At 46.7% G+C, this 13997-nt stretch overlaps 1 protein-coding gene across 2 annotated transcripts in view; it reads right to left on the minus strand.

The window, feature by feature from the left end:
• Nucleotides 1–271: 271 nt before the first annotated feature.
• AZIN2 (antizyme inhibitor 2) overlaps nucleotides 272–13997 on the minus strand; it is a 41500-nt gene continuing 27774 nt past the window's right edge. For both annotated transcript variants that reach the window (XM_055573770.1, XM_055573769.1), the window contains 2 exons: nucleotides 3911–4125; nucleotides 272–754 (listed from right to left, as the gene is read on the minus strand). In XM_055573770.1, the coding sequence (XP_055429745.1) occupies nucleotides 616–754; nucleotides 3911–4125 (354 nt within the window). In that variant the 3' untranslated portion in view covers nucleotides 272–615. The remainder of the gene's footprint in view (nucleotides 755–3910; nucleotides 4126–13997) is intronic.

A 13997-nucleotide genomic window follows, 5' to 3' on the forward strand; every position in this document is an offset into this window, starting at 1 on the left:
GGGACACCCAGAGACACCTCCTCAGCCATGAGCTGCAGCTCCAGTGCTACAGGGAGGCAACCCTGACCCCCGCCCCAACCCCTGATGGCTATGCCTTCTTCATGCTGCCAGTGTGGAAGCTTGGGGAGACAAGAGAGGTGAATCAGAGAAGCTGGGCGCCAGTAGGGGAGGCCCACACTGCAGCGTGAGGTTATCATGGTAGGATGGAGAAGTCTCACCCTGGCCTAACCCAGGCTGCTTTGTGAACTGAACTGCCAATTGCACTGGAGTATTAAAAAACCTAAATATTTTATTTGCTTCATATTTACAAAGGTGAGAAGGAGACCAAGGGAGACCCCCAAGAGCACCCCCACACCTGGCTGACCAGGCCCCTTGCGCTGCAGAGGAGGCAGACACAGCTGGAAGGGACAGGATTTATGTTGCATACTTGAACTACAGCGAGTGTAAGACTGGTCCTATTTACAGGGCAGAAACACTACAGGTGGAGCGTGGGGGGTGGCAGACCGAGCACCAGAGTCCTGGCCAGAGGGTGCCTCTGCTTGCCACTTTCCCCACCTCTCCCAGAGGCATCTCTGGGGCCCTGCTGGGGTTCTCCGGGGGGGAAACGGGGCCCGCTCACATGATGCTCGCCGGGGTGAAGACGGGGCCCATGCACAAGGTGTCCGTGATCTCCCAGCCACAGGACAGAGGCTTGCACATGCCCTCGGCGTCCTCGTCCTGTTCTGCAGGCATCAGCTGCCCTTGCAGGGCTTCCCTGCAAGGGAGAGGGCATCTCTGAAGGCAGCTGGCACGGGGCCCATGGGCCAAGAACTCCCCATGGCTCCTGCACTGGAAGACCTGGTGCCCAGCACCCAGGGGCAAGGGCAGGGGGAGGCCTGCTGCCCACTCTTCCCCCACTGCTGTCTTCTCCCCAGAGCCTAACCCACAAGAGAAAGGAACCCACTTTCACTGATGTACCCGTTATTGTGCCAGGCACTTTACTTACAGTCTAATTGTATCCTCCCAAAACCCTGTAAGGGTGACTTTATCGTCCCCATTTTACTCCGAGCAAACTGACTTAGAAGTTACCTGCCCAAGGTCACAATCCTAGAAGGATACAGAATGAGGACTCAACCCAACACTCAATTCAAAGCCCACATTCTTCATACCCCAAGCTTGGTACTTAAAAAATAAAAATCTGCCCTTCCCTCAAAAATCTTACAAACTGTTTCTCCTACATCCTCACGTTAATAAACGGCTCCTGCTCTTGCCACAAGTTGGGGATCTTGTTCCCACACCCAGTGGATCCCTGCCAAGCCCCATTCCTGAGCATCCCCAAAGACACCCGCTTCTCTCCATTCCCACTGACACCACCATCTCTAGCCAGGAAAGCACAGTCTCCCAGAAAAGTCCAACCCAGGTTGATCTTTCCAAAAAGCAAATCCCTTCTGAGTTGCCAGCAGTTTCCCTCCACGCTCAGGCCACACAAGGTCTGGCCCCAGCCCACCTCTCCCACCACGCACAATGGTGCAGCCATCCTCAGGCTCGCATCCCATCCCAGGAACATCCTGTGCACATCCAGTCTCTGCCTGCATCAGCAACCCTTAGCTGAGTCCCACAGCACAGTGTACTCCTTGATAACAATGAGCATTCAAAACCTGCTTCCCTGACAATCCTCCAGCTACAGCGGGGCAGGGGATGTACCTGAGTTACTCACTGCCTAGTGCCCCTGACAGCAAGTAAATACACCCTTGGTGCGGAGAGGTGGACGCTGGGTGGAGGATGGGGAAAGAGCACTGCATTCGGTATCAAGAGGCTGGGTTGGGGCAGCATGACAGCCTGTTCCCTACTTCTGCCAGGATCTGCTTCCCAGGACCCTCCCTCTTCCATCTACATCTTCCCTCCCCTCCTTTCATACTTCCAGCCTATTCTGGTCCCCCACCTGCAGGAAGGCCTCCCCCTTTGCTGATGTGTACAATTCAGCAGCAAATCAGTAGTCAGTCCAGTCAGGCCATTCCCTTCCAGGTGGGAGGTGCTCTGGGCCAAGTGCCCTCTGTCTGAACCTCTGTTTCCTTATCTAAATGGGTTTTGAAAGATAAGTTTCTTAGAATCCCTCACTGGCTCCCCACTGCCTTCAAGATCAAGGCCAACGTGGGCCTCCGAGGTCCTTCTTGACTGAGTCGTCCCTTCATGCCACTGCAGCTAGACACAACCACTTAAAATTCTGGATAAAGTGGACTCTGAAGCCCCCCTCCACCCCGGCTCAGGCCACCCTCCTGTCAGCTTGCCTGGCCCTCCAGTGCCAGGCTAACTCCTCCCTCACCCATCAGGTGGTACCTCCTCCCCAGCTCACTGGCCCACCCTCCCTCCTTAGTGACCTCTGCAGTCTGCTGGTGTGTGTCTATGTGTCTCTGTGTGTGTGTGTCTGTCTGTGTATATCTGTGTGTGTGTGTGTGCGCGTGCAGGTCTGACCCTTGGTTCTCCATATTCTCAGATGTTCTTTTACCCTCCAGGATCCAGCACAGAGCCAGATTCTAAAGTAGGACGTGCCCATGAGGCCCCTTCGATATGGAGGATTTTTGGACGTGGCCATTGCAATACATCAGAATTTTATGTTCCTAGTAACGTGTGCATCTGACTCCGTGCAACTTCATCCACCTGTGTTTGCTGATGATGGAGCCGGGATAGATAAGGAAGCCTGTGTGATTACTGGTTTCTTACGTTTGGTGTTTTGTGGGGGTTTTTTGGCCTTGTCAAAACACTCGTGATTTCAAAATGGCAGCATCAGCCTGTCCTGTGCAGGGAGTAGAAGTGGCAGGTTTGTTGACTGGATGAACTACAGGTGGCTCTGATCCCGAGCCAGTCAGGCCTGCCGTTTGGAACCATTGTTCCTGGGGTGGGGGGAGCTCAAGCCCCCAGCATGTCCCTGGGGGCACAGGCTTCACTCATTCCCCAGGACCCGGCACAAAAGCCCCTCCCAATGGCTCCTGCCCTCTGCAGCCGTCTCCCCAGCCCCATAAGGGGGGAACTCTTCACTGCTGACCAGCTGTGTGACCTCAAGCAAGTGACCTCTGTTTGTCTCAACACTGATCCCATAGTGTTATGTGTTTGAGTAAAAGAAAATCATCATACGATGCCTAGTGTAGAGCCTGGCAGAAAGGCCCAGGATTTTCAGGCTTGTCTCGCTGGATCCCAGTGCTGGCCTGGTGAGGGCATGCTCAGTGAGTAGCCACCCGACGGGTCAGCTCTATCTACACCTGCCCTTGTCTTCCCTTCATCCACCCAGTAGCTAGAGTGGTCTTTCTAAAATCCAAATCAGACCATGTCACCCCCAGACTTCCAATCAGTCCCCACCAGCTACTGCTGGAAGCTCTAAGCTACCCTTCATGGCCCTTCCCATGTCCAGCCCTGCTCCCTCTCCAGCCCCGACCAACCTCATGTTTTTTGAAGGCATGTTTGCCCCCAGTTCCTTCTAAAATCCAAATCGGACCATGTCCCCCCTCATGGAAGGTCCCTCTTCTGGGGGACCTTGGAACAGAACCCCCTTCCTGCCCTTCCAGCCATTTAACTCCCGCCAGGCTTTGACTTCATCCTTCTTTCCTCAGGGAGGTAGATCTGGACCTCGGGGAGGTGGGGGTGGGGATCTAAGCCTCCAAAACCCGGCCCCTCCCCACAGCACTGTATTCTCAGGGCGCCTGTCTGCTTCTGTGTCCCTCCAGGGCTCTGAGCTCCCCAGGGGAAACTCGGTCTCATTAAAGACCACAGCCAGGTGCCCGGCACAGGCCTCACTTGAAATCAGTAGCCCAGGATTACTTGTCCCATTGGATTACACAGGGGCAGGGCCCCAAACCGGAGGCTCCCCATGTGGCTTCAGTCCAGCCTGCCCCCCCACCTCCAATCCCCATTCCATTTCCCAGCAGGGCCCCCTTACCAGGCCACCCGGGACATGGCATAGGTGATGCGGCAGGTCTGGGCACCCCTGAGGAGGGAACCCACGCCCACGGTGTAGGCGCCCATGTTCTCAAAGACCAGCCAGTCCCCTACGTGTAGTTGCGGCAGCCACAAGCCCTCAGCTACGCAGTCACAGCCACTGGCCGCCGGGCCCCACAGGCTGCTGCTGTACAGGGGCTGTTCCGTGGATGGTTTCTGCAGAGAGACGGACAGTCAGCTTTCCTGGGCATACGTGCACAGTCTGAGCACTCCCTCCCTCCAAAGCCTGCACGGCTCCCAGAGCAAACAGGATCAAGACCAGCTGGACCTCCTAGCCTGCATTTAAGGCCCCCCTACTTCTCTGCATTCATTGCCTCCTATACTCAGAAGCTACAGTGCCTGGTCTTAAATGCAGGCTCCAACACTTGCTAGCTGTGTGACCTTGGGCAAGATACTTAATCTGTCAGTTTTCTCATTTGTAAAATGGGAATAGTAGCAGTTACCTACCTGCCAGGGTTAGTGAAAAGATACATGAGTACAGGATGAGTGTGTGAACCAGCGTCTGACACATGGCAGGGGCCCAGTAAGTTAGCACCATCTTTATTAATCGCTGGCGTTGCCGTCAGCCTCTGGCTTCAGTCTTCACTGGAGCATCTGCTGCTTTGCAGACCCTGGGTGTTTCCCCACCTCTGCAGCCCTTCCCCCTCCCTCAAATCGAGATTGTCCTCTGGGCCCAGCCCTGCGGCTCCTTCTACGCAGGCTGTCACGATCCCCTCCTTCCAGGCCTGGCCCAGTAACAGGAGCCAGAAGGACACCAGTGAGTTAGACCCTCCCTCAGGCTCTCATGGCACTCAGTCTGGTGAGGAGGACCAGCCTCCCATAGACAGTCACAGGGTGGCCTGGCAGAGGTCACAGAGGACCTCACAGACTCAACAGAATTACTTCCATTTCAGAGAAACTGAGGAATTCTGAGAGGTTAAGTGACTTACCCAAAGACACAACTAACAATGACGTAAAATTTTTCTTTTTCCTTAAGTGACTTCCAAATCCAGAAAAAAATCTGTAGCACAGACCATCTGAAGACAGCCAAGATATCAGTGCCGTTTGCCACAGTGTAGGGATGTTGCTAGGCAGGCTGTGACGGGAGCTGTGACTCCCCGGGTAAACCCTGCTTCTGTCCCCTCCCTCCCCTCACCCCTGGCTCCCCAAGCCATCCCCATGCTATTCCCTGAGGTCCCAAGCCTACCAACTCTTCATTTTCCTTTAGATCTCAGTTTCCTCCTGGAAGCCTTTACTAAGGCTCTGCAAGCTTTGCCTTCATAGCATTTCCTATCATTTATAATTCGATATTTAAGAAATGTATCTCCTCAGGCCCATCTTCCCGTCAGACCATAAATTTGGTTGAGTCTCGTTTACCCCCATCTCCTCCAAGCCTAGCGGTCTGGCATACAGTAAGTGCTTTTGTGAAGACTGCTTAAGGGAATGAATGAATAAATAAATGAATAGGGAATACCTGAGTGATGGGAAAGAGCAAAAAAGAAAAAGAAGGTACAAATAGAAGCTATCCAAGAGCCTTAGGAGGAGGCAGTAGAGGAGACCAATGGAAGGAGGAGGAAAGGTGTTTTGGTACCTCAGCCAGGAGCAGGAAGAGCCACAGGCGCCATGAGCAGAAATAATACTCGTTTGTTACTGCATAAGCCATTAGTCTCATTAATAAAGACACGCACATGTTATTAAAATCAAACGTGAGAACTATCCTATACTCATTCATTCATTCAACAGATACTTATTAAGCACCTACTATGTGCCAGGCTCTGATCTAAGAGCCTGGGATGCAACAGTGAACACACAAGAAAACAAAGTTCCTGTGCTCATGAACCTCACATGCTAGAAAAATACAAATCAATACACCCTTGTTCATACAACTTAACACTCTTGTTCATAAGCTTATTAATGAGTAAAATTCATCTCAGTTGCTCTGAATTAATTACCTTAGCTCCAATTGTTAAAAAACAATTTGGACTTTTAAAGACGTGTGAGTGGAAATGCTATATAAATGTATCCATGAGGATCCTTAAGAAATCCTTAAGAAAATAGGTTTCAAAGCTTCTTCCACAATAAAATGAAAAGAAAAGGCACCCTTGAGTTATAATCAGATTTCTCTCACTTATTAGTGGTATAAATTTAAAATGGGTAGAAAGGAAAGATTTTAAAATTCCACAGGAAATAAGGCAATTACCATTTAAAACCTTTTTTTAAAAAGGAAATAAAAAAGGAAATAGCAAAATAAATGTTCCAAAAGCATGTGGGAGCAGGCTTTTAAGTCTCAGTTCTGTTTTTGAGTCGGAAAACTGAGCGGAAATGGACAAGCCCCTGTAAAAATACAAGAAGCCCAATCAGCTACTAGGGCCCCCCTCTGAGAGCAGGCAGAGGGTCCCACTTCACAAAGCACTCCCACCACTGCTTCACACTTCATCTGGGAGGCAGCTGCATTCCCATCTTACAGATGAGAAAACTCAGAAGTGACCTGCTCCGGGTTCTGGAGGGAGTGGCACAGCTCCTGGGGGTCCCAGACAAGGGCCCTCCCAGCTGCACCTGGATGGCAGCTTTCTTCAAAGAGGCCCAATAGGAGACCAGATCCACAGAAGAAACAAATGAAACATTTAAAATGGCACATGGCCCTGAGGGAATCCCTAAATAATTCTCCAACTTTTAAAGTATACATAAGTTAGCTCCTATACTGCATAAAGTGTACAAAAATATTTTAAAAGGGAAAAAAAAATGGGATGAACAAGGGCGGCACACAAAAAGGAAAAAGAAGAAACATAACAAAAGCCTGTGATCAAAATCTCACTTGTGAACATACAGGCAAAAATCCAAAATGAAACCCTAGCTAATCAAATCCATACTCTTATTCAAAAAATCACTTTCAATGGTCAGATGATTTAAATGGAAGACAGGGACAATGAGCAAGGTGATCACTGGCTTCATCATAACATGGAAAATATAGATCTACAATTCAAATTTAATTTTCCCAATCGTGGCACTCAATAGCCTATAGCACCCCTTCTTGATTAAAACTACAGACAAAATTAAACTCCACAATAAAGAGAAACTATTTAAAATAAGGAGCCAACTCTAACTTAATGGAGATATACTAGAATGGCTTCATTTCAGAACTAGAAGCAACCTTAATTGCTACAGTTAAGCCCCCTCATTTTCCAGATGAAGAGACTATAAAAACAGGGCCCAGAGAGGTTAAGTAACTTGCCTAATGTTACTCAGCTACTAGATGGCAGAGCCAAGAACCAGACCCATGTCTTCTGACTCCAAGTCTGAACCTTTCTGTCATTTCTATTTTACAAAGCATGAGAAATGCTGACAATAGCTATTATCTGGAAAAAAAGAAACAAAAAGGTATAATATAGAAAAATAAAGAAATAAAATATTATACTGCAGACAAAGCTTGCCCACCTAGAAAATTCAGAGGGGAGAGGAGTAGTTACTAGAGATTAGTGAGTTTTTACATGTAAGCCGATGTCTCAGCTTAAACACAAAGGGGACCATCTCCACTCACACAATGATGAAAGCATTAAGTTACTAAACTCAGGGATGTACTTGGGCCACAATAGTACTTAACCCATGAAAATAATAAAACCTTGAAAGGAGAGATGAAATACAAGGACTCTACCTTATCCTAGCTGGAAAAACTTAATAAAGCCAAAAAGAGAATTTCCTCCAATTTCAGAAATAAATAAGCTACTACTAATTAAAAGCCCCAGAGATAGGGATCCAATTTCATTTTTTGCATACGGACAATCAGGTGACCTAGCATCATATATTAGGCAATTCCCAATGATGTGCTTTGCAAGCGTTGTCAAAATCAAGTTTCCAGATATATGTGGATTTTTTGTGTGTGTGCTCTAATCTATGTTTTGCTGGTCTATGTTTTTATGGCCACTCTCCAAACCAAACTGTTTTAATAAACTCCTACTATTTTAGTGGTTACTCCAGATACTTACTTTGTAATATGTATACTTGCTGCTGCTGCTGCTAAGTCACTTCAGTCGTGTCCGACTCTGTGCGACCCCATAGACGGCAGCCCACCAGGCTCCCCCGTCCCTGGGATTCTCCAGGCAAGAATACTGGAGTGGGTTGCCATTTCCTTCTCCAATGCACGAAAGTGAAAAGTCAAAGTGAAGTCTCTCAGTCGTGTCCGATTCATAGCGACCCCATGGACTGCAGCCTACAGGCTCCTCTTTCCATGGGATTTTCCAGGCAAGAGTACTGGAGTGGGGTGCCATTGCCTTCTCCGAATATGTATGCTTAAGGTAGTCTAAAATCACTCAACATCTTTACCCTCTGCTCAAGCAATTGAAGGGCTTCCCAGGTGGTGCTAGTGGTAAAGAACCCACCTTCCAAGGCAGGAGACTTAAGAGATGTGGGTTTGATCCCTGGGTTGGGAAGATCTTTTGGAGGATGGCACAGCAACCCACTCCAGTATTCTTGCCTGAAGAATCCCATGGACAGAGGAGCCTGGCAGGCTACAGTCCACAGCGCCGCACAGAGTGAGACATGACCAAAGCGACTTAGCACACACACAAGAAATTCAAAACCTTAGAATGCCAACTCGGTCACTCTACCTCCCAACTTACATTCTATTGCTATCCAGTGAAGGTTGATAGATCAAAGTTGCTATTTCACTATCTTCTGCCTTCCGTTGTTAAGGGGGGAAATAAGCTATAAGTCTAATAAATATTCCTCTACAGGTATTCTTTTATCTGTCTCATTTCTCTCACTAGTTTTATGATCTTCTTCTGTCTCTGGTGTTCAGTTTCACTAATATGTTGTCTACGTATGGATTCATTTTTAGGTAATATACTTGGAATTTGTTGGATTTCCTGAATCTGAGAATAAACGTTCCTCTCGTTTACTCTCTTCCAGCAATTCATTTTTAATTTATTTATTTAGCCTCAGCTCCAAATCTACCCTTCTTTGCCCTGCTTTGTGATACTAGAATGAGACATTTCTTCCTGACTAGGCAGCTCTATGCTCTTGATGATGTGGTTTAGTTGCTATGTCTGACTCTTTTGCAACCCCATGGACTATAGCTCACTCCTCTCTCCATGGAATTTCTCAGGCAAAAATACTGGAATGGGTTGCCATTTCCTTCTCCAGGGGATCTTCCTGACCCAGGGATCGAACCCATGTCTCCTGAATTGGCAGGCAGATTCTTTATCACTGAGCAACCAGGAAGCCCAGCTAGCTCTATGTTAGGCTTTGTCTATATAAGTTGCTGGAAAAACACTGCAAGGGCAAATCAGGAAGAAGGAACTCTCTCCCTTTCAGCTTGCTGTTTTCCGTTTGGCCACCTTTGGTTCAGGGTATGAGGGTGTGGTTGTGTTCACCTCAATGGCCTTCAGTTCAACTTTGGCCTGCACAGTCCAACAAGCTTCTCTCCACTCCACAGCAGGCTACTTCTGCAATTTAGTTGTGTTGGCAACCCTCTGAAAGGTTCCTTGCCACAGGAAGGCTGCACACCATGGCCTTTCCTCAAAGGTTTCAATCTCAGACTTGCAGGGAGGAGCTCTCCTCTAAGGTGCTTCATTTTTCACTCTCCCAATGGCACCCCACTCCAGTACTGTTGCCCGGAAAATCCCATGGATGGAGGAGCCTGGTGGGCTGCAGTCCATGGGGTTGCTAAGGGTCGGACACAACTGAGCGACTTCGCTTTCACTTTCCACTTTCATGCATTGGAGAAGGAAATGGCAACCCACTCCAGTGTTCTTGCCTGGAGAATCCCATGGACTGAGAAGCCTGGTAGGCTGCAGTCCATGGGGTAGCACAGAGTCGGACACGACTGAAGCGACTTAGTAGTAGTAGTAGTACCAGATATAGTAACTGCTTTTATCCTTTTTAGTAATCAGCCATCTTTAAAGTTAGCAGTTCTTTATGTTAACATTTCCCTGTTCAAACTACCTGTCTTGTTTCTGTATCCTGATACAATCTCTTCCTGAAACTATGATTAGACATTACACCCTCTCGCTCTACCACTTCCTTTGCCTTTATTTTCTTTCTGTCTCTTTGTGCTACATTTGCAAAGTTCCTTCAGCTCTATATTCCAATTCCTTCTTTATCTTCTCATATCTTCTCTCTTCAACTGTCTCTAACATCCCGCTTTGTTGTTGTTTAGTCGTTAAGTCATGTCTGACTCTTTTGCGACTGCGTGGACTGTAGCCTGCCAGGCTCCTCTGTCCATGGACAGGCTCCTCTGTCCTCTGTCCCCTGTCCCAGGCAAGAATACTGGAGTAGGTTGCCATTTTCTTCTCCAGGGGATCTTCTTGACCCAGGGATCAAACCCACATCTCTTGCATTGGCAGGTGGATTCTTTACCACTGAGCTACCTGGGAAGCCCCAATATCTTGCTTACCCTGTGTATAATTTCAATGTTCATATATTTCATTTCTACAAATTCTATTTAGTCCTTTTAAAAATCTGTTAAGTCAAATTTTTATATTTGCTTACTTTTTGGTAAGCAAAGTCATTTTCAATTTACTTATTTTCAATTTTTTATTTCTTTAAACACAGTAAATATTTTTGTTTTATCTTTCAGTTCAGTTCCAACTCTTTGTGACCCCATGGACTGCAGCACGCCAAGTTTACCTGTCCATCACCAACTCCCAGAGCTCACTCAGACTCATGTCCATCAAGTCAGTGATGTCATCCAACCATCTCATCCTCTGTCGTCCCCTTCACCTTCTGCCTTTAATCTTTCCCAGCATCAGGGACTTTTCAAATGAGTCAGTTCTTTGCATCAGGCGGCCATAAGTATTGGAGTTTCAGCTTCATCATCAGTCCTTCCAATGAATATTCAGGACTGATTTCCTTTAGGATGGACTGGTTGGATCTCCTTGCAGTCCAAGGGACTCTTTAGAGTCTTCTCCAACACCACAGTTCAAGAGCATCAATTCTTTGGTGCTAAGCTTTCTTCACAGTCCAACTCTCACATCCATACATGACTACTGGAAAAACCATAGCTTTGACTAGAAGGACCTTTTTGGCAAAGTAATGTCTCTCTGCTTTTTAATATGCTGTCTAGGTTGGTCATTCTTTAGGAGCAAGCATCTTTTAATTTCATGACTGCAGTCACCATCTGCAGTGGTTTGGGAGCCCCCCAAAATAAAGTCTGTTACTGCTTCCATTGTTTCCCCATCTATTTGCCATTAAGTGATGGGACCAGATGCTGTGATCTTAGTTTCCTGAATGCTGAGTTTTAAGCCAACTTTTTGACTCTCCTCTTTCACTTTCATCAAGAGGCTCTTTAGTTCTTCTTTGCTTTCTGCCATAAGGGTGGTGTCATCTGCATATCTGAGGTTATTGAGATTTGTCCCAACAATCTTGATTCCAGCTTGTGCTTCATCCAGCCCAGCGTTTCTCATGATGTACTTACTCTGCATATAAGTTAAATAAACAGGGTGACAATATACAGTTTTGACGTACTCCTTTACTGATTTGGAACCAGTCTGTTTTTCCGTGTCCAGTCCTAACTGTTGCTTCCTGACCTGCATATAAGTTTCTCAAGAGGCAGGTCACGTGGTCTGGTATTCCCATCTCCTGAAGAACTTCCCATAGTTTGTTGTGATCCACACAGTCAAAGCCTTTGGTGTAGTCAATAAAGCAGAAGTAGATGTTATTCTGGAACTCTCTTGCTTTTCCAATGATCCAGCAGATGTTGGCAATTTGATCTCTGGTTCCTCTGCCTTTTCTAAATCCAGCTTTAACATCTGGAAGTTCACGGTTCATGAACTGTTGAAGCCTGGCTTGGAGAATTTTGAGCATTACTTTGCTAGCATGTGAAATGAGTGCAATTGCGCGGTAGTCTGAGCATTCTTTGGCATTGCCTTTCTTTGGGATTGGAATGAAAACTGACCTTTTCTAGTCCTGTGGCCACTGCTGAGTGCATACTGAGTGCTGTGGCATATTGAGTGCAGCACTTTCACAGCATCATCTTTCAGGATTTGAAATCACCTCCAGGTGATTTTCAGGATTCCATCACCTCCACTAGCTTTGTTTGTAGTGATTCTTCCTAAGGCCCACTTGACTTCACATTCCAGGATATCTGGCTCTAAGTCAGTGATCACACCATCGTGATTATCTGGGTCATGAAGATCTTTTTTGTGTAGTTCTTCTGTGTATTCTTGCCACCTCTTCTTAATATCTTCTGCTTCTGTTAGGTCTATATTGTTTCTGTCCTTTATTGTGCCCATCTTTGCATGAAAAGTTTCCTTGGTATCTCTAATTTTCTTGAAGAGATCTCTAGTGTTTCCCATTCTTTTGTTTTCCTCTATTTCTTTGCATTGATCACTTAGAAAGGCTTTCTTATCTCTCCTTGCTATTGTTTGGAACTCTGCATTCAAATGGATATTTTTCTTTTCTCCTTTGCCTTTTGCTTCTCTTCTTTTCTCAGCTATTTGTAAGGCCTCATCAAACAACCATTTTGCCTTTTTGCATTTCTTTTTCTTGAGGATGGTCTTGATCACTGCCTCCTGTACAATGTCATGAACCTTGTCCATAGTTCTTTAGGCACTCTGTCTACCAGATCAAATCCCTTGAATCTATTTGTCACTTCCACTATATAATCCTAAGGGATTTAATTTAGGTCATACCTGAATGGTCTAGTGGTTTTCCCTACTTTCTTCAATTTTTAGCATCTGATAATTCCAGTACATGAAGTAATTGCAGGTTTAAATCTGCTATCTATTGCTTATGCTGGCTTCCCCTCATGGTGACTTGTTTCTTTGTGTTTGTGATTTTTTATTGTGAGCTCATGTGCTTGAAACTTTATCTGTGATAATTATTAAAAGCCTAGTTTGAAGATTCCTCAAGAGAGAGTTTGTGTTTGCTTCTGCAAGATAAAGTAAATTCTAGGCTTCAGGCTTCCAGTGAAAATAAAAGTGAAAGTGAAAGTCACTCGTCGTGTCTGACTCTTTGCGACCCCATGGACTTTACAGCCCACGGAATTCTCCAGGCCAGAATACTGGAGTGGGTAGCCTTTTCCTTCTCCAGAGGATCTTCCCAACCCAGGGATCGAACCCAGGTCTCTCACATTGCAGGCGGATTCTTTAACCACAAGGGAAGGCCAAGAATACTGGAGTGGGTAGCCTATCCCTTCTCCAGGGGATCTTCCTGACACAGGAATTGAATTGGGGTCTCCTGCATTGCAGGTGGATCCTTTTCCAACTGAGCTATGAGGGGAGCTTCCAGATCACGTAGTTAATATGAATTTGGGCAATGAACCCAAGAAAAGACTGGCTTGTGGCTTCAAATTCTCAATTTTTTGCTCTCTTCCAACCACTAACAAGATCAAAACAGACACATTTTCTTGCTGTCCTCCTCTGTGGGGGGGTTTCCTAATATTCTCTTATACTAATGACGATGTACTTTGTTTAGGGTTCCCAGCTTTATATGAGGGATCTTATCAGATTCTCTATCTTGGCTAGTCCCTAGGAACACTCATAGCTATCAAAACTGAAGATCAGCGCTAAAAGGATTCAGCATACATCCCCAGAGAGAAGGCCAATTTCAGAGTTAGGTTTTCTCTCTGGATTAATTGACTTAACATATTTGAATAGTCACTATTGTACACGCTTGGGACACACTAGTGAACAAAATAGCCAAAGATCCTTGTCCTCACGGGGTTTACAGTCCAGCAGGAGGGAGGAAGACAAAGAAGTAAATTATATGCTATGTTATAAAGTAATTTAAAACACAGATTAGGTGAGGGGTACAGGTGTAACATTAAATATGGTATAAGGTGTCAGGGTGTAAGGAGATGACTTTTCAGCCAAGACCTAAAGGAGGTGAGGAGCAAACCAGGGTGGTACCTGGAAGAGGAGTGATCCGGTCAGAGGGGAAAGCTGGTGCAAAAGTGGTGAGGCGGGAATGTGCCTGGTGAGTTCAGGGAGCTGCAAGGAGGCTGGAATGATTACAGCAGGATGAGCAAGGGGATGTGGCTGAGGGAGGTGGTGTGAGAGGTAACAGGGTCAGATCTCAAAGGGCCTTGGGAGCTACTGGAAGGGCTCTGGCTT

Source organism: Bubalus kerabau, chromosome 3, assembly GCF_029407905.1.
Source record: "Bubalus kerabau isolate K-KA32 ecotype Philippines breed swamp buffalo chromosome 3, PCC_UOA_SB_1v2, whole genome shotgun sequence".
NCBI classification, from domain to species: Eukaryota; Metazoa; Chordata; class Mammalia; order Artiodactyla; family Bovidae; genus Bubalus; species Bubalus kerabau.